Raw genomic sequence first — 19,055 nt, 5'->3', positions numbered from 1 at the left:
CTGGCTCCTGGCGTAGTTCTGGCCGTAGCAGCCATTTGGGGAGTGAACCATCGGATGGAAGACCTTTCTCTCTGTCTCTCTCTTTCACTGTCTGTAACTCTGTCAAATAAATAAATAAATAATCTTTAAAATTTTTTGAAATTTAAAACTTTTTTCTTTTCTTTTTTTATTATAAGCTGTATAAGTTTCGTGTATTTTGTATATACAGATTTAGAAACATAGTGATACCCCTACCCTTCTCTCCCTCCTGCCCAAGCTTCAACCCTTCTTCCTTCTCCCCTTAACTCTTTTTTTTAAAAGATTTATTTATTTATTTGAAAGAGTTAAACAGGGAGGTAAGGAGAGGCAGCGAGAGAGAGAGAGAGACAGAGACAGACAGGGGAGGTCTCCCATCCTCTGGTTCACTCCCCAACTGGCCACAATGGCCAGAGCTGCTCAGATCCGAAGCCAGGAGCCAGTAGCTTCCTCCAGGTCTCCCACATGGATGAAGAGTCCCAAGGACTTGGGCCGTCTTCTACTGCTTTCCCACACCACAGAAAAGAGTTGGATTGGAAGTGGAGCAGCTGGGACACAAACTGGCACCCATATGGGATGCCGGCACTGCAGGCCAGGGCTTTACTGGCTATCCCACAGTGCCGGCCCCCTCCCCTAAACTCTTAAGAAACTAACTTAATTTTCATTTCTGTCTGAACAAATAAAGTGGTACTCCTCATGTAATTATTCCATGAGATATAATTGAGTTTCGATATGTAGGAATTTCAGCATATTAGAACCCTAAAAGCCAACACAGTCTAAATCATTTAAAGTTTTCACAATTACATTCTAGGTTCAAAAATACTTGCAGAAATTACATGTAAAAATCAACACAATCATTTTATAGAGCAATAAGACAGTAAAACTAAATATTTTCCTATATCTTAACAATCCTGTATCTGAATATACCCCAACAAAAATGGCTGCCTACTCCCATCAAAAGGCATGTAATGAGAATTTTCTATATTCATAATAACCTGGAACTGTTAACAACCTAAATATCTATCCATCAACAGGAAAGTTGATAAATTGTGGTAGATCAATACAGTGGAATACTACAACAATTTTTGAATAAAAGAAAGGATGGCTCTCATAGACAATATATTTATCAAAAAAGACACAAAATAGTACTGTATGATTCAAGAACATAAAAAATAATGATGATAAATATCAAATAGTAATTAGCTTGACATGATGTGAGAAGGGGAAATAATTGGCTAGGGAGATGGACAAGGTAAGCTGTATGTGTGTATACTCTCAGGTAGCCACCACCCAGACAAGATATGGAAGCTTCCAATTCCATTCCAGAATCCTCTATCTAGGTAGTGGTTATAAGAGGTGGAAAGGTACACACACACATACACACATATGTATATATTCATCAAACTATATGCTTAGGATTAGTGTACTTTATCTCTCTCAAACCTTAAAAAATGAGAAACAAATGACAGTATACATAAACACTTTTAAGTCAAAAGAAATAAACTCAGCGATTACAAAGGACTAAGGAAAAATACTGTCATTTAAGTATAAGATCTACATTTCATGTTATCCTACCAAAGATGGATATATTAGTCTTTCAAATTTGTAGAACACCAAAGGTTTTGTCAGTCACATTTATTTTGAAAGTTCTAGTGGTTTAAGCCTATTACCCATGTTAGAATTGTGTGAAATATGTGAGACTCATGTCATTATTGTGTATGTTAAAAGTTACTATAATTCAGTGATTCCATGGTGCAAATCTTTTACATATCTCAGCACTACAATCATGATGTGCCTTACAGTCAACCATGCACTTTGTAATTGGAAGCTTTTTTATTATTTTTAATGATATATCCAGTGATAAGACTTTCCAAAGTTACTGTCTTTTCCATACTACGTTGCACATGCTCATGAGCTTACTTTACTGCATTATTTCATTCTTTTTTCACTGAAATGTGCAAAAGTTTTGATTATTAGATTTAAAAAAACTTCACAAAAGAAGCAAAAGTATCAATATATGCATAGGTCACAAGAGCAATAGGCATTACAAAAGGGTAGTTGCGCAGGAATGCTGATGCAGTATTGCTAGATCTAATTTTTTGGAGGGAAACCTAAAACACCAATTTATTGTATGAAGTTTCCTGACCTACAAGTGTTGGCTCAAACAGAAACCATTTCTATGAGCTAAATCTAGCCCATGGGATTCCAGTTGTGACTTCAAGCTGAGTATAAGCTCTGTGAAGGCAGGAGTCTTTACCCATGATGTTTGGTAGCTATCACAAGTATCTAGAATAATACCTGATATTTTAATTGTATCTTATGTATCTTATGAATAAATAGAGGTAACATGAAATATCTCTCATCCATGCAGAACAGTATATACAAATCTGTTGCTTTTTTAAAATATCATTTATGATAAAGAATCTATTTGGGGCCGGTGCTGTGGTATAGCAGGTTAAGCCGCTGCCTGTGACACCTGCGTCCTTAGGGCACCGGTTCCAATCCCAGCTGCTCCACTTCCAATCCAGTGCCCTGCTAATGTGCCTGGGAAAGCAGTGGAAGATGGTCCAAGTCCTTGGGCCCCTGAACCCAAGGGGGAGACCTAGAAGAAGCTCCTGGCTCCTGGCTTGGGACTAGCCCAGCTCCAGCTGTCACGGCCATTTGGAAAGTGAACCAGCGAATGGAAGATATCCCTCTCTCTCTCTCTCTCTCTCTCTCTCTCTCTGCCTCTGCTTCTCCCTCTCTGTAACTTTGCCTTTCAAGTACAATAAATAAATCTTTAAAAAGGAAAAAAAGAATCTACTTTATAAATCTGTGTAGTAATTTTCGTTTTGCTTTCTGTATTAAGGGAAAATTTCTTTTCATGTTTTTGACTAGCTAATTCCAACTTTGTCTTCAAACGTGAGCCACACTCTCCCTTTCAGTCATCACTCCTCTGGGCTCATCTCCACTGTCAGCCTTCTACCTGTCCAGTGCTGATGTACTCACCTTCCTTTGTTCTGGAACTCTAGCTTCCTGAGGGCAATCTAGTGTCTGACTTTTTGTCCCTTGGCATATAGTAATTATGCAACAAGTATTTGTAGACTTAATTGTTTTGGTGGTATTGAACTGTAAAAGTGAAGAACTCTGGACTTTTCTATACTATTGTGCTCTTCTTTTTTTGGACTTTCAGTTTTGTACAAATGTCCCACTTCTATATTCAGCAAATATTTTTAGAGCCTCCATCAAGTCTAAGTCAACAATCCTGGCTTACAGAGGTTTTCAGTGTGAGCAAGCATACATACGTGGATAACTGTGTGTTAAATTCCATAATTAGGTGGACAATGTGCTGTGACAATGTGGAGGGCATTCATTATGGTTTTGAGAGTCTGACAAATGAAGGATTTAAATCCCTGACCAAAGTCACCGTTCTGGGAGGATTTTAGATCAACCTCTTTGTTGTCATGATTTATGGGTCACAGAATGGGTCCTGTGTATCACCAGGCCACTCTCGTGCACACTGTACCTACAGATTTGACAAGTTATCAACAACTCCCTAAAAGTGGGGGAGGGCAGAAAACATGAGGCCAGGGAACAGGTGAAGAAAGACAGCAAGTGCTCACTTCCCATTCAAACATTTTAGTAACAATAAGAAATAAAACTTAGAGGAGACAGTGTGCATTTTCAAGATTGGAATGACCTGTATATTTTTAAATCAGAGAGTAAGACAGGATAACTGCAAAATAACTAAAAGAGAATATTGGAGTAATGCACATTGGATTAAGCCTCCAACTGCCAGGCTGGTGTCCCACTTGAGCAATGAATCAAGTCCTGGTTGCTACACTTGCAATCCAGCTTCCTGCTAATGCACCTGGGAAAACAGCAAAAGATGGCCCAAGTGCTTAGGCTCCTGCCACCACCTGAATGGAGTTGCAGGCTGCTGGATTTGGTCTGGCCCAGCCCTGGACATTATGGCCATTGGGGAGTGAACCAGCAGATGGAAGATCTGTGTGCGTGTGTGTGTGTGTATGTTTAACTCTGCCTTTCAAATAAATATTTAAATTAAAAATTGTTAAATGCAGGGAATAGATTGTATTTTCATTTAAGAAATGGTGTTTATTACATATTTGAAAGGCAGAACCACAGAGAGTGGCTGCAACATCTGTGGCTGGGCCAGGTCGAAGTCTGTAGCCAGGAACTTCAGCCAGGTCTCCCATGTGGGTGCAGGGGCCCAAGTACTTGGGCCATCTTCCACTATCTTCCCAGGTACATCAGCAGGAAGCTGGATTTGAAGCAGAGCTGGGGCTTGAACTGGTACTCATATGGGATGCTGGCATCACAAGCAGAAGCTTAACCCACTGCACCACAAAAAAACATGTTTGTTGATTCATTCCTTCAAAGAACATTAAAGGCTACCTAATAAGTGAAAAGTATTGATCTTGAGATTAAGTGGATTTTAATTTAATCCCCAGCCTCTTTCTCACATGGAGTCCTTTTTCTGAGTAGTGAAAACTAAGGCAAAGTACCTATTGTTAGAGACTTTAGTTGTCTGTGATACTTGAAGCTACGTATTGGACATATGCTAACAAGGGCAGCTTTAACAATAAAACTGCTGCTGTCCCCCCCCACAAATAATTCTCAAGAGTATGTGAGTAATATCAACCTAAACAGAAATGGTATCTTCCCCCTTTTATAATAATAAATCTTGCATTGAGGAGACAAAATATGATGACGTCTGTGTGATTACAATTTAGTTACATAGTCATGCTATGCATGGAAGTGGACACCATGCAAATAAATGTATACATTAAAATTGGACAGCACTTGAAAGAGATTTAGTAATACATCCCATTGCCTCTGCAAATAAAAGGACCAAAACCTCATTTGTGCAATTGCTGAAATATGGCAGATAATGATGCATTCATGTTTAATATTGCTAATAAATTTGAAAGTTCACATTTTATTGATAAACATTTTCTTGAAATGCAGTCTAGGAGGACAGATTGTTAAATTTAAGTACTTTATAAATGAGAATTATAGATAGTGATGCTGGCAGAGCTGTGTCAAGAGCCATCTACCAGCTTACCTGCATCCCTTCAAGTACTCAGCAGTAGTTTTCGTATTTCACTTTTATGTGCTACCAAATTGCATGCAATTCTGGGAGAAAAATTAGCCTGGTAACAGAGTAATGGTCATAGTAAATATTGTGCTTCTCCTTGTTGACTTAAATTACATTCTTATAATAGTTCCCAAAAATATTCTGTTAGTCTAGCTTATTATATTGAAATATTTTGCCTCTAAAATTTATGTGTAAAAATACTGAAGTGTCTTATAAGATTTTCTCTTAGTCACACACACACACAGAAAAGGCATATTGTACAATCCAAACTGAAGTGTGAGTTATTTTTATTCATTGGGAAGAAATAAAATCTCATTAATATTTACGTCTGTATAGGCTCTCATGTACTAACATATAGCTCAGTATACCCAAAGAATCCTTTCCTTTTTGGGTGAGTTTTCTCTAATATTTCAGAAAAATTTTGAGAGAAATGAATTCATATCTTATAAATAATATTCCCAGATTCATCTTAAAATAGCTAAAATATATTTTATAATGAAAATTGTGCCATATTTAATTATTTTACAAAAGTCTTAGTGTTCTTTTTACTGACTGCCCTCTGAATTGATTGGAACGTATGATGCTCTGAATTTTATTTTGTTTCATTGGTGGCTCTATGTCTCATTTTTTCCCCCATTAAGATTCCAGAAGCTTATTTCATTAGAGATCCCCATACATTCCTTCTTACAAAGGACTTTATTAAGGTATCTGTGTTGTATTTAATATTAAGAGTATTCTTTGGTCTGTAGCTGCATGCATGAGCTCACAGGTTAGCATTTTCACATTTAACCCCAGCTTCTGGAAGTAAGAACAGTGACTTGGTTAACTGAAGCATGTGCAGAAGGAAAAGTAAAGCTTGTCTACAAAATACTAACACTTGGATGATTCTGCACCCTGAGAAAAGAGCACCCGGTGGTTTTTCTGGACTTTTTTCATGGCTGACTTGGGATACACTTGCATTGTCAAAGAGTGTGTTGACCTCTGTCTTTGATGCATATTGATTATGACAGTCACCCCTTTCCCCTGCAGGCCATGGAGGCACAGATACAGAACTTTGGACAGACGCCATCTCAGTTGCTTATTGAGCCACATCCGCCTCGGAGCTCTGCCATGCACCTGGTAAGGCATACTAGCGTGTGGAGATTTTTTCCTTCCCTTTGTATCTAGCTATAGAGCAAACAATATGATGATTTTAGCAGTATTTAAAAAGACTTCTTGATTTATTGGTTAACTCTTCAGACTAAGTATACACTGATACCCCAAGGGAGAAACAGAGAAGGGAATGTAATTGCTGCCTTAAGTCCCGCTTAAGCTGGCCCAATTTTGGATTTACAGAAATAGCCAGCTTTGTGTCTGCCTGTACAGAAAACCATTCATGCACACACAAATGCACAGACTCACACTGGTACCAAAATTGCATCAGATTTGTAAATTACCATGCAAAATACCAATATAATATTATATTGCCAAATTTAACCTTTTGGGGCAAGGTAGGATAGGGAGAGTAGTTCATTTTAAGAAAAGGGAAGAAATGCAAAAGTAATTTATGGTCACTGCTGAGAGGCTACCCAAGTGTGGTTATGAGTAAGAGCCCCCAGGCTAGATGGGCTGACACTGTCTCTGCCCCTAACTAGTAAATGATGTGGGCAAGAGGTTTAGGAGTAAACTAGTACTTACACTGAGAATTCAAAGACCCAGTACTAACACTTTAATCAGCACCCACAGTACAATAAGTTAGCTGACATTTTTGTCTATAGCCGCCTATATTAAGCCTTTATTTTCATTTTGCAAGGGAAATATTCATACTGTTTTTATTTTAATCTGAATTTTAAAAGTCAGTTTTTATAGTAAAAGTCCATTTTTCAGTTTATCAGTGAATAGTAAATATTTCCCTCTCTATCTAATTTGAAGAAGGTAAGAAATTTCTTGAGAAACTTCCTTGGGATTTATTTTTCAAACTGTGATTTTTCACTAATTTTTTGTTTAAAAAAATGATTGAAGGTAAAAATCCACTTACAAAACAAATTACAGCTTCATCAATTTTTCTAGATTACAATAAGTGCCTTAATTTTACAATAAAGAGCTCTAGAATATAATCCATAATATATGTGTAAATAAATTTATAAGCTATTATTTTGTCCCTTTCATTTATTTAGCAAGTGGTTATTTAACAATTTCTATTGAACTCTTCTGTGTGTCAAATATGCTGCCAAGCTTTGGAGGTACAGTACTGTCAAGTACATCTTCTCTGCCTGCAAGGAATCAGTAGTCAGACCACTGGATACATCTAAAAACTGTGTTTGTTTTAAAACACCTTTTCCTCCTAACTCAACCAAACCATTTCAGCCCCCTTAGTCGGTCAATAAATAACTCTTCTGACTGCAGTTGGTGCTTCTGTGTGCCAAAACAGAGAGGTTTGCACCAGCCCAAGCGGTTCCCACACAAGCTGTTCTTTCACAGTACAGACTTAGGGATGTGGCTTGGAGGCTGAAGTCTCAAGATGAAGCATTTTAATAAACTGTCCGGGAGAATATCTCTAGCACTTTATTTTACGAAATAGTTTGGCGGAAGAGTTTTATCCCCATGTTAGTGTCTCTGCTTAACAACAACAACAACAACAATAATAATAATAATAATATTTATCCTGGAGAAATGCCCAGTTAGAATTCATTACTTTCCTAGGGGAAATTGTTAGAGACTAAATTGAAATGGAGCTGTTCATAAAGAAAATCTAAGCTTTCTAAGTTAGCATAGCAGAGAATTCATATATACAAAAAGCAATTATAAAACATGTATGAAGGCTACATAATGATTATTTCCAGCATCCCTTCTTTATGTATTTATACGGTAGCATTTATAGTGTTTTTGCCGTTCTTATCGTATCTACATTCTATCAAGACAAGTGCTAGATGTTTGAGAAACAAAGGCTAAAAAAAGAAACAGTGCCGGCCTTCAGGAAGCTGGCAGTCTACAGGGAGAAAGAAGGCATCAGTTGTCAACACTCAGTCGGTGTCCAAGCAGAAATTCTCAGGCTGCTCTGTGGAGAACATTATATTCTAACTCTTGAGACTGTGGCTGTGACCGCAGATCACCCAGATAAAGATGAAAGTGTCAGTTCACTTTGTATTTCATGTAGACAGTGTCAGTCACTGAGTTGATTAATTCTTCCACCCAGCCAATTGTGTAACTACACAGAATAATTAGTTTCCATCATGTAGATGCATCTGTGAGCTAACATTTCACTTTGCAGTCAGACAATATTTAAGTTGAGGCTGATGCTGAGATAATTGAGTGTCTCTTGTCAGTGACTGCAACAGAGTCCTTGTTGTTTCCCCCCTGTGCCATCCTCCAAAAAAAGCTGCTCTGTTTCTGGCAGGCATTCACCAACAGGAAAGTTCAGACTGCATTGTCCTCCCCCCGTGTGCACACGCAAGCCTCTTCTGTGTTAACCTCGTTCACCCTGTATCTTTCACTAACTGTGTTATCTCTTTTGTTTTCTTCTGCCCTCTTCTCTTTCTACTCAACAGTGTTTCCTTCCACAGAGTCCACTCATGTTTAAAGATCAGATGCAACAGGATGTGATAATGGTGCTGAAGTTTCCATCAAATTCTCCAGTCACCCATGTGGCTGCCAACACCCTGCCCCACCTGACCATCCCTGCGGTGGTGACAGTGACCTGCAGCCGACTGTTCGCAGTGAATAGATGGCACAACACAGTAGGTATGTGCACCTAAGCAAGCCACTCACTAACGATTTCTTAAAGCAACAGTTAATTTAAGGCAAGAAAAGCATAAAGGGGGCGAGGGAACAGGTATTTTGCCTAGCAGTTAAGATACCAGTTAAGATTCCTACATCTCATATCAGAGTACCTGGGTTCCTTTCCTGGCTTTGGCTCCAGCTCCTGACTCTAGATCCCTGCAAGTGCAGACTCTGGCATGCAGCAATGATGGCTCAAGTAACTGGATTCCTATTACCCATCTGGGAAACCTAGGTTGAGTTCCCAGCTTCTGGCTTTGGCCACAGCCCTCCTCACCCATTGCATGCCTTTGGAGAATGAACTAGCAGATTGGCACACATGCTTGCTTTTACGTTCTCTCTCTCTCTCTCTCTCTCTCTGTCCCTCTCAAATAAAAAAAGTAAATTTTTTAAAATAATAAAGTATGCTTCAGGAGGTGGTTAGCCTGTATGCCAAATTATCTATGGAAACCAGCAGAATAAATGTGAAGCCTCAAATGATTCTGTCTTGTTTACTGCTGCTATGTGTGAGTGCCTCATGGAATGTTTGACTTCATAATTCAGTACTCAATAAGTATTGGATAAACTGACACAAGACTTCTCACCCTGTTCTGTCACTACTCTCCCCCAAAACACCCTAGTTTTATCCCTTTTTAAACAAAAGTGACTCTGAATCTAGGTTTTCTGGATGATGGCTTCAGGTCCTCATGATTGATGGCCCTTAATTTATTTAACAAATATACAAATGGCTATTATGTGTCCAATATTCCTGTGCACTTGGAAGAGAGCATTAAACAAGACAAACACCATCTCTATCCTTGTGGAACTTAAAGGCTTTGAGAAAAGACAAACTCCAAATTGTTCAGTGATTGCACATGTGTTTTCTCCAAACTCATTTCTGAAAGTTCCAACCAGTACATCTTGAATTGATAAAATGCTGTCGCAAAAATTTAGACATATTGATACTTGCTTAACCAGGTCAGAGTGGATGTGACCAAATGATTTACTTGGCTCAGTTCATCACTTACGAGCTCCCTGGAAGCCTCTGGGCTTCCACTGCCTCCGGAGGGGCATAGATGAGCCATGCTGAGTTAACCTGAATCTTTCTATTCTCCTGACTTCTACTTTGCCCTAAAAATGCAGTGATTTATACCAGGGCTTTATTTCTGGCAAGTTTGTATGTACATCTATTTTATGGTTATTGATGATATTATCAACATGAGGTAGCACTTCTTCCATTCAGTCAGAAGTATGCAGCAAACATCTTGGGGAAAAATACGACTTCATTATTCACAGCAGTCTTAGCCTCCACAAATGGCTTGCATTGAGAGAAAGCTACAAAGGACTACATTTTTCTTTAAAATTGTTTAAAAGTATTATATATTCTGTAACCATAAGTAAAAAACATCTGACTAATGAACTCAAGCAAGACCTAAATGTTAATTCCTTGAATGTAGCTTTTAGTGAGATTAAGATTGTAGGTGTGGCTTATTTTATATTGATCATACAGTGATTCAAAGCCTCCTTGGATGGGAGGGAAACCCAATTTCCACTCTGCCCTGCCCCCAAAGAAGCCTGTATTTGCATCATCCCTGCTAGTGGCTCTATCTTTTCTTTCATTCTAGGCTCATTTGTCACCCAGTGACCTTAGCTTTCTGATGGGTTCAAGAAATGTTATGTTTTTTTATTAGTCAATTTTTTGTCACTCTATGTAAGTACCTGAAACAGTCACCTTGTGAAGGGAAGAGGTTTATTTTGACTCGTGGTTTTGGAGGTTCACAGTCAAAGATTGAGCGGCCGTATTGGTTTGGTCTCTGATGAGTGCAATCTTGCTGGCCATACAGAGCATCACATATCAAAAGGAAGCCTGCATGTCTGTATCTATATAGTCTGTTATAAAGCAACTAGGATTTAATCATGGGGGTCTCACCTAATGACTTAATCCAATCTAATCCTTTCACAAAAGCCCTATCTCCAAATAATTGAATTGTTTCCACCCTCTTAGAACCATTACTCTATGATTTTAGCATTTAAATGTCTGCATGAGTTTGAGAACCAAATCATGGTCAATCCATAACAATGTTCTATTTTATCAAGCTGTTTCTTATTGTTAGGATGGGAACAACAAACTTTACAGCTCTCTGTAGCTTAAACAAAGACATGAAGCCCCAGCTGTGATGATTTTTATACTATCTATGAAGACACATAGTGTGACTGAGTTATTCTGAAAATGGCCTACCAAATAATTTTTTAAAGAAAATATATCTTGCAGCCAATATTGTGGAATAGTGGGTTAAGCTACTTCCTGCAACGCTGGCATCCCACATCAGAGTGGATGTTCAAGTCCTGGCTATTCTGTTTCTGATCCGGTTTCCTGCTAATGGGCCTGGGAAAGCAGCAGAAGATGGCCCAAGTACCTCAGCCGCTGCCACTCATATGGGAAGTCCAAATAGAGTTCCTGGCTCTTGGCTACACCTGGCCCAGCTCTGGCCATTGTGGCCATTTGGGGAGTGAACCAGGAGATAAAAGATCTCTCTCTTTGTGTGTGTGTGTGTGTGTGCGCGCGCGCACGCACGTGTGTATGTGTGACCTTCAAATAAATATTTTAAAAAGTATGTTTTATATAGTTATCATAAACCAATACTCCTTAGAAAATTCTTTCTTTCTGATAATTTTACAGTATTTAGTTTTAATCTTTTTTTTTTTTTTTTTACTTTTTAAATCTTTAGGCCTCAGAGGAGCTCCAGGATACTCACTGGATCAAGCCCATCATCTTCCCATTGAAATGGATCCATTAATTGGTGTGTTATCAAATAAAAATAAAATTTTCAAGGGTACTATCAACAAATTCTTATATGGTTATTTTTCACAAAAATAGTTGAATAGTGTTTTTATGCCACAAAATTAAGCTGCAGATAACATCAAATTATCATCGAGGAGCTGTGTAGGTATAATATGCCATCAGGAGCTTTTTGGGGTTAAAGCAATTACTTATGGCATTTTCTTGATATTTTACACAATTATTCAAGTTAGGTATAAACAAGACAAGTAATTTCAAACTGTCCCTTCTTTCATTATAAAATGCTCTTGTAACAACTGTATGTTATTTAGCATATAAGGATTCAAGATTATTAAAGGAAACTAATACTGAAAATGTGTTTTCTAAAAGTTCTCTATCTGGTTGGACTAAACATTTTTGAAGCCTAAGATTTCCAGTGAATTGGAAACTCATAACTCTGCAGCAAATAGTTAAAATATCTGTGAATAATACACACATATGCACATAAGCCTTAGGATTCAGAGCAGATCCTAATCTTTCTAGGCCTCTCAGTTTCATTTCTGCACAGTGGCTTATAATAATGTTTATTCTCCCTACCTCATGAGTTACTTAGGAAATTAGAGAAAAAAATTGAAATGCTATGAAAACTTATTACCTTGTCTTTGAATTGTGGTATTTTATTCTTAAATTAAGTTAATCCTTGATGTTGAACCCAGAAATAAGACACAGCCATTTCAGTTTGTTACTTTTACCTTTACTTTTATTCCAAATGGCATTTCCATATCTGGAAATATTTTTTGGGTCCTAATCTAGCTTTTCCTCCTTCCAGCAGACATTGACATTGAAATATATAGCTAGTGTGTAGCCATGAGAAAATTAACAGCTGTGTTCTAATGAATCAAGAAGCAATATATAGTTTCCATGTGGCCCAGGACCTTTGGTTTTCTTTTGCCTTACTGCCTTTTTAAAAAATTTTGTGTAGTTTTTGTTCTTGTTTTTCCTGTCTTCCCCAATAATTATTTTTACAGTGCTGGAAGGTATCCACAGATAGTACCACTTAGTTTTAGTTGGTGTTAGAAGTGGTGGTGGTGACCTTCTGCATTTTCTGTTTAAGGATGCAGTCCAGGGATTTCGCCTGAAAGGACAGCGTAGCACAAGGGACAAGCTGGCATCCAGACAGGCACTGGGGAAATCAGACAGTGTCTCTAAGTTCCTGCCTTTATTTAGATCCAATCCCAGTGCTGTACACGGATTCTGTGCCTGTATCTTCCTTCCCCAGTCTCTCCCATATTTTTTATTCCTCTCTGCCCCTGCCTTCTGGAAAGGCCTTCTGTTTGCTGACAATCTAGGTCTTTTAAAGCTGCTGACCTGAAGCTCCCTGTGGGGTTGCCCACATAACAACATCCTGGCTCAAATCTCTACCATCTACTGTTTACATGAATTTAAAATGTCATTGTAAAATGGTGGGTTGGGGCAAATATTAAGGTTTTTTTTTCCTCTTATACTTCATACCATATTTATTCCTAATTTGATTCTTAGAGAATATTGATGAACTTGTATATAATGAACATCTGTGGAATTAAATGCATATGAATGTCATGTTTTAAATCCATTGCCTTAAATTCCTTGTATTTTTATTTATTGGTTGAAGAAGTGCTTAAGTGTCTGGCATACTGTTTAAACACAAAATATAGCTCATAAATAGCCACCACTACTGAAGAAATTTATGTTTCTCAAGGGAAATTGTTAAACTCTGAATAATTTTGGAGCTTTTTTCTAATTTTGGAGCTTTAAAACTCTATTTCTAGTTAAATGGAAGATAAGAGTACTCCTTTTCTTCTATAAGTGCTTGATGAAATTCTTATGGAATCTTCTTTCAATTCTTTTTTTCCTGTGTGTTTTTCAGCCAATAACTCTGGTGTGAACAAACGGCAAATCACAGACCTTGTGGACCAGAGTATACAAATCAATGCACACTGCTTTGTGGTCACAGCAGATAATCGTTATATTCTTATCTGTGGATTCTGGGACAAGAGCTTCAGAGTGTATTCTACAGAAACAGGTAACCTTAACTGTGAAGTATCTTGTTCTCTTCAAAGGAACTGTGAATTACAACCAGTAATGTGAAATCTACTTAATGTTGTAGGCGTTTTCATCATTTGCTAGCATGATTGGTCAACTTTCAAACTGAGTCTTTACACTGTAAGCTAATAACCTATAACTTCTACTCTATCTTAGCTTGACCCCCTAGTTCTTACAACAAATGGAGCTGTTGTCTCCATCCCCAAATTTGTATGCAGTAAAAGACCTTAACTCTGTCCTGAGTTCACCCCAAACCTAGAGGCTAAAAGCATAATTGTGTTATTAAGTCCCTATCTTTACAAATCCCAAGTAATATTCTTATATTAATTTTTAGAAGCATTGCAGGCAGGTGCCTATAACTAGATTTGAATTACCTTGTTAATTTGTGAGTCTCTAGATTCGCTGTTAATGAATCTGGTAAAATGAAGTTCAACATATTCCCATTTAAAGAAAAAGGAATGAGGTGAACCTGTGCTTTCTGTGTTTCAGGGAAATTGACTCAGATTGTATTTGGCCACTGGGACGTGGTCACGTGCTTGGCCAGGTCTGAGTCATACATCGGTGGGGACTGCTACATTGTATCTGGATCCCGAGATGCCACGCTGCTTCTGTGGTACTGGAGTGGCCGGCACCACATCATAGGAGATAACCCTAATAGCAGTGAGTGTTTGTCTAGAGTTGTCCTTAGATTGTCATTTCATTTCAGCATATTTTTCCTACTTGATTTTCCTAGTGGTTTTTTGAGGTTATAAGGATTTCAAAATAAGAAATCTGTGTTCGAAGTGTAAAAATGAGCAACTGCTGTCACCTTCAACCTAGGAGACTCCCATATTGCTTCAGCAGACTTCCCGAGTCTCCAAATGTCCCCATCCTTCAGGAATTTCCTTCAGCGTCACTTGGTCCGTTAAACCTCATATGACTTTTCTCAGCTGCATCTAACTTCTCCTCTAAATTATGATTTTATTTGTACCTCAGAATGTTTAGACTTTCTACTGTGTAGTGCAGTAAAGTTCTCTGTGTATTCATTTACGAAATGATGTGCGTGCCCTTCAGGTTAGATACGGAGGATGCAAAAACTGAGCAAGACTTAGTCTCCTTGCTTGAGGGGATTCCTCACGTGTCTTGTACTCACCAGCGCTGCTTAGGATGCACTGCGGCACACGATGAAGGAAGGTGCCGCATACACAGTCCTGGCAAACACTGCGTGTGCTGTGGCTCTCCGTGTAAGCTCTCACAAGTGAATCTGTTGACCTTCACAATCTAGTCTCTTGCACATATTTTTTCGTGGAACTTTGTGTTCATGCAAGAGCAGTTAGTAATCCGTGGAACTGTTGTTGTGAGCAACCTCTGGAGTAGCTCCTAAGAGCTTCCCTTTGCATCCCAAGTTTCCAGTGGCACGTGGACACATATAAGACACTTTCAACAAATATTGTTGAATGACTTCAGAGCTAGATAAGAGATTGCCTAGAAATGGTTACTGCTTCTGATAACCAGTCTTCCAAGAGTTCAAGTGTATTTATTTCTTGTAAAATATAGACTGGTTTCTATAAAATGTTAATAATGACAAGTGCCTAAATCAGAATTATTCCAGTTGTAACTCATACATCAGTCACAGCATCAGTGGCACTCCAGAATAAATAGAAACATGAGATTGGGGAATACTTAGGACATGACAGAGATAAGAATTTCCCAGGAACGCTGCGAATCTGCAACTGAAATTTTGTTAATAGTAGATAAGAAACACACAAGGTGCCCTGTTAGGCTGCCTGCCTCAAGGCTGCCCTGCTAGTCAGTGGCAGCCCAGCTGTCTCATGGGCTGCAGATGAGCTACGTCTGCCCTGCAAGCCCCATTCCCTCCCTGGCTATTGTCATTTTCACAGGAATACTGCAAAAACAGGAAATGGCTTTGGTTGGATAGAAGCAAAGGCACCATCATGGTAGAGAAAAAAAAAATACACATATATTTGTGTGAAGTTTTGTATTTTAAGGAGCTTAAGAAGATAGTAGAAGATTTAATTAGATGACCAAATGGTATAGGAAGTTTTATTCTTGGTGCCCATAACCAGATTTGAACAGCAGATAAGCTAAGTGTGTTGTGAAGTAATGTGTGTCACTGAGCAAGAGAAAGGGTATATATTGCGCATATGAGTCTCAGCCCTAAATTGTGAACTATATGATATTGATTTGAGAGAAGGTATTCATTATTGCATGGTTTCCAGCCAGTTCAGTTAGCTATGGCAAGCATCATAATCTAAATTCTAGTAAGTCAACCTCCTTATTGACTCATTTTAAAACCATGGCCTTAAAATTACTCATTTTAAGCAGAAATCTAGTATGTTATATATACCCACAAGGATATGTGTGTTTTAGACATCTGGCCTGTGTGTTATTATTATCAAGATGGCACATTATCATATATACTTTATATAAATGTATTTTCTTGTATTTACAAATTTTCTTTATTTCCGCAGAAGCATAGCATTTCTCTAAAAGGGTTTAACTAAAGAACAGGTCTGTGTAGTCTCCGTCATATACATTGACAAAAATTAGAAGTTATAGGTAGAAAAAATGTTAAATGAAACAGAAGAAAACTTTAAAACCAATTAGTTGACAGTGTCAACATGATGCTAATAAATTAAGTAAATGTTATTTCCAAATTGGAGATTTATTTCCTAAAAGCTGCCATTTGATATCAGAGATATTTTAACTAATTCACTACAATGAGTTAAATTTTTAAATGTTTAATTATAATAATTGTTAACTACTTTATTTTCTAACTAATTTATTTATTTATTTGAAAAGCAGAAATACAGAGAGAAAAGGAGACAGAGAGAGAGATTTTCTATCACTGGTTCACTCCCCAAAGGGCCACAACAACAGGAGCTGGGAAGATCTGAAACCAGGAGCCGGGAGCTTCTCAGGGGTCTCCCATGTGGGCTCAGGGGCCCAAGGACTTGAGCCACTTTCCACTGCTTTCCCAGGTGCATTAACAGGGAACTGAATGGAAAGTGGAGCATCCAGGACTCAAACCAGCACCCATTTGGGATGTCAGTACTGCAGGTGGAGACTGAACATGCTACACCACAGCGCCGGCCCCATGGCTACTTTATTTTCTAAAGATATTTTAAACCAAAAGATGATTAATTATCAATTGTTGTTTTGCTCCATCAGTTGGCAGGAAAGTTAAATGTGATAATACTTAAAGTATCTAAAGTTCCTTACCACAGGAGCTATGTAAATACAAAATGTTTACATTAAAACTGAACATATTTGTGAAAATTTAAGCTTTAAAATAAGACAAGATTATCCTTAAAGAAATTATGACAGCAATGTCTGATAAAAAGTAGAGCTGGTTGGGGCCAGCACTGTGGTGTAGCAGGTAAAGCCCCGGCCTGCAGTGCCAACATCCCATATGGGTGCCAGTCCAAGTCCCAGCTGCTCCACTACCAATCCAGCTCTCTGCGATAGCCTGGGAAAGCAGTAGAAGATGGCCCAAGATCTTGGGCCCCTGTACCCACGTGGAAGACCTGGAAGAAGCTCCTGGCTCCTGGCTTTGGATCGGCGCAGCTCCAGCCGTAGTGGCCAGTTGAGGAGTGAATCAGCAGATGGAAGACCTCTCTCTCTCTCTCTCTCTCTCTCTCTCTGCCTGCCTCTCCTTCTCTCTCTGTAACTCTGACTTTCAAATAAATAAATAAATCTTAAAAAATTAGAGCTGGTGAATTAGGCAGTTTATATCTTTTTGTTAGAATTGATAGAAAAGATGCCTCCTGGACCTGGAGTCGTTAAACCACCTCTGAGCAGTCAGTGTGTATCAGAACTTTCTCACTGGACTCGCAGCAGAGGGGCAGAAGGAAGTACAAACCGAGAGGTGTCCTACGTACATTTTGATGATAGCCATTGGTGGATGTGCATTTCTTTTGGCTGTACTGTAGGAGTACATTAAGTAAATGAATGCAAACATGCCTCCTTGCTAATATTTTGTTAATACCAATCTGATCATGGACTGTCTTACAAACAGAACACTTAGTATGCACTGTTGCTGTAAGGCAGTAAGGGAATGCAGCGTCTTAACTGTAGCTCGGCCAAAACTTGTATTTAGAGACCTGCTGTTATTTTTGTCTTTTACAAAATTTTTGTTCCCAAGAAAATCAACTACATTTTTCCTAACAGATTGAGTTGATGCAGTATATTTTTGGTTATCAAAATACTCATACAGCTTTGGGGTTTTGAATTGATAAATATTCATGAAATGTGAAAAAGCATGATCCATACATTCCCTAGCTCAGTCACATAAAAGCAGATGTTGTGTGTGCACGCACGGGACCCAGAAGGACCTGTTGAACTCAACTACTTGTGATTGCAGATGACTTTGTTCTTTGTTTCTTGTGTTTTTAAGTTTCCTGTAATGCACTTATTAGCTTTGAGAAAATAAAGGTTATTTTAACCCCCCCCCCAAAATAAAGAAATTATGACCGAAGATTATCAGTACATACAAGGGATCTTTAAAAAGTTATGGAAGGGTCTAGCATTATGGCACTATGGGTTAAACTGTTACCTGTGATGCTGGCATCCCAGATCGAGTGCCAGTTCCAGTCTTGGCTGCTCTGCTTCTGATCCAGCTTCCTGATAATGTGCCTGGTTTACAGTAGAAGATGGCCCAAGTACTTAGGCCTCTGCTACCCACATGGGTGACCAGAATGGAGTTCCTGGCTTCTGATTTAAGCCTAGCCCAGACCTGGCTGTTGTAGCCATTTTGGGAATAAACCAGCAGATGGAAGACCTCTGTCTCCCCCTCTCTCTATTGCTCCACCTTTCAAATAAATAAACCTTTTTTTAAGTTATAGAAAGTTATGAAAAATTATAGAAAACAATTAATGAAAAAACCATGCATGCATTTCAAATTATTTTACAACAAAATAAACTTTTTTTTTGAACGTCAGATAATGGGAGAGACAGTCTGACAGAGCTTCCACCCACTGGTTCACTCCCTAAATGCCCACAACAGCCAGAGCTAGGCCAAGCTGAAGCCAGGAACTGAGAATTCAGTCTAGGTCTCCCATGGGGTGGCAGGAACCCAGCTACTTAAGCCACTGCCTCTCAAGCCCTGCATCATGAGGACATTGGGACAAGAAGCAGAGCTGGGATTCAAATCCAGGCATTCTGATATGGGACAAAGGCACACTAAGTGGCATCTTAACCACTCTGCCAAATGACTGCCCCAATAAGTTTATCTTTCAAAAAGTTCCATTTTTCCAATTATTTTTATTTTTATTTATTTGACAGATAGAGTTAGACAGTGAGAGAGAGAGACAGAGAGAAAGGTCTTCCCTCCATTGGTTCACTCCC

General features: G+C 38.5%; 1 protein-coding gene across 5 annotated transcripts in view; it reads left to right on the top strand.

The window, feature by feature from the left end:
• The window catches only part of NBEA (neurobeachin), a 731,002-nt gene that overhangs the window by 693,418 nt on the left and 18,529 nt on the right, over positions 1 to 19,055 (top strand). For 2 of the 5 annotated variants that reach the window (XM_062194378.1, XM_062194375.1), the window contains exons 49-54: positions 5,755 to 5,817; positions 6,143 to 6,232; positions 8,641 to 8,833; positions 11,578 to 11,649; positions 13,534 to 13,689; positions 14,199 to 14,369. In XM_062194378.1, coding sequence (XP_062050362.1) covers positions 5,755 to 5,817; positions 6,143 to 6,232; positions 8,641 to 8,833; positions 11,578 to 11,649; positions 13,534 to 13,689; positions 14,199 to 14,369 — 745 coding nt within the window. The remainder of the gene's footprint in view (positions 1 to 5,754; positions 5,818 to 6,142; positions 6,233 to 8,640; positions 8,834 to 11,577; positions 11,650 to 13,533; positions 13,690 to 14,198; positions 14,370 to 19,055) is intronic. The other 3 variants (XM_062194374.1, XM_062194377.1, XM_062194376.1) reach the window with 3 other exon arrangements.

This window comes from Lepus europaeus, chromosome 6 (genome assembly GCF_033115175.1).
Source record: "Lepus europaeus isolate LE1 chromosome 6, mLepTim1.pri, whole genome shotgun sequence".
Classification (NCBI taxonomy): Eukaryota; Metazoa; Chordata; class Mammalia; order Lagomorpha; family Leporidae; genus Lepus; species Lepus europaeus.
Note: the sequence above shows the minus strand (reverse complement) of the source record. Positions and strands in the feature narration are given on the sequence as shown.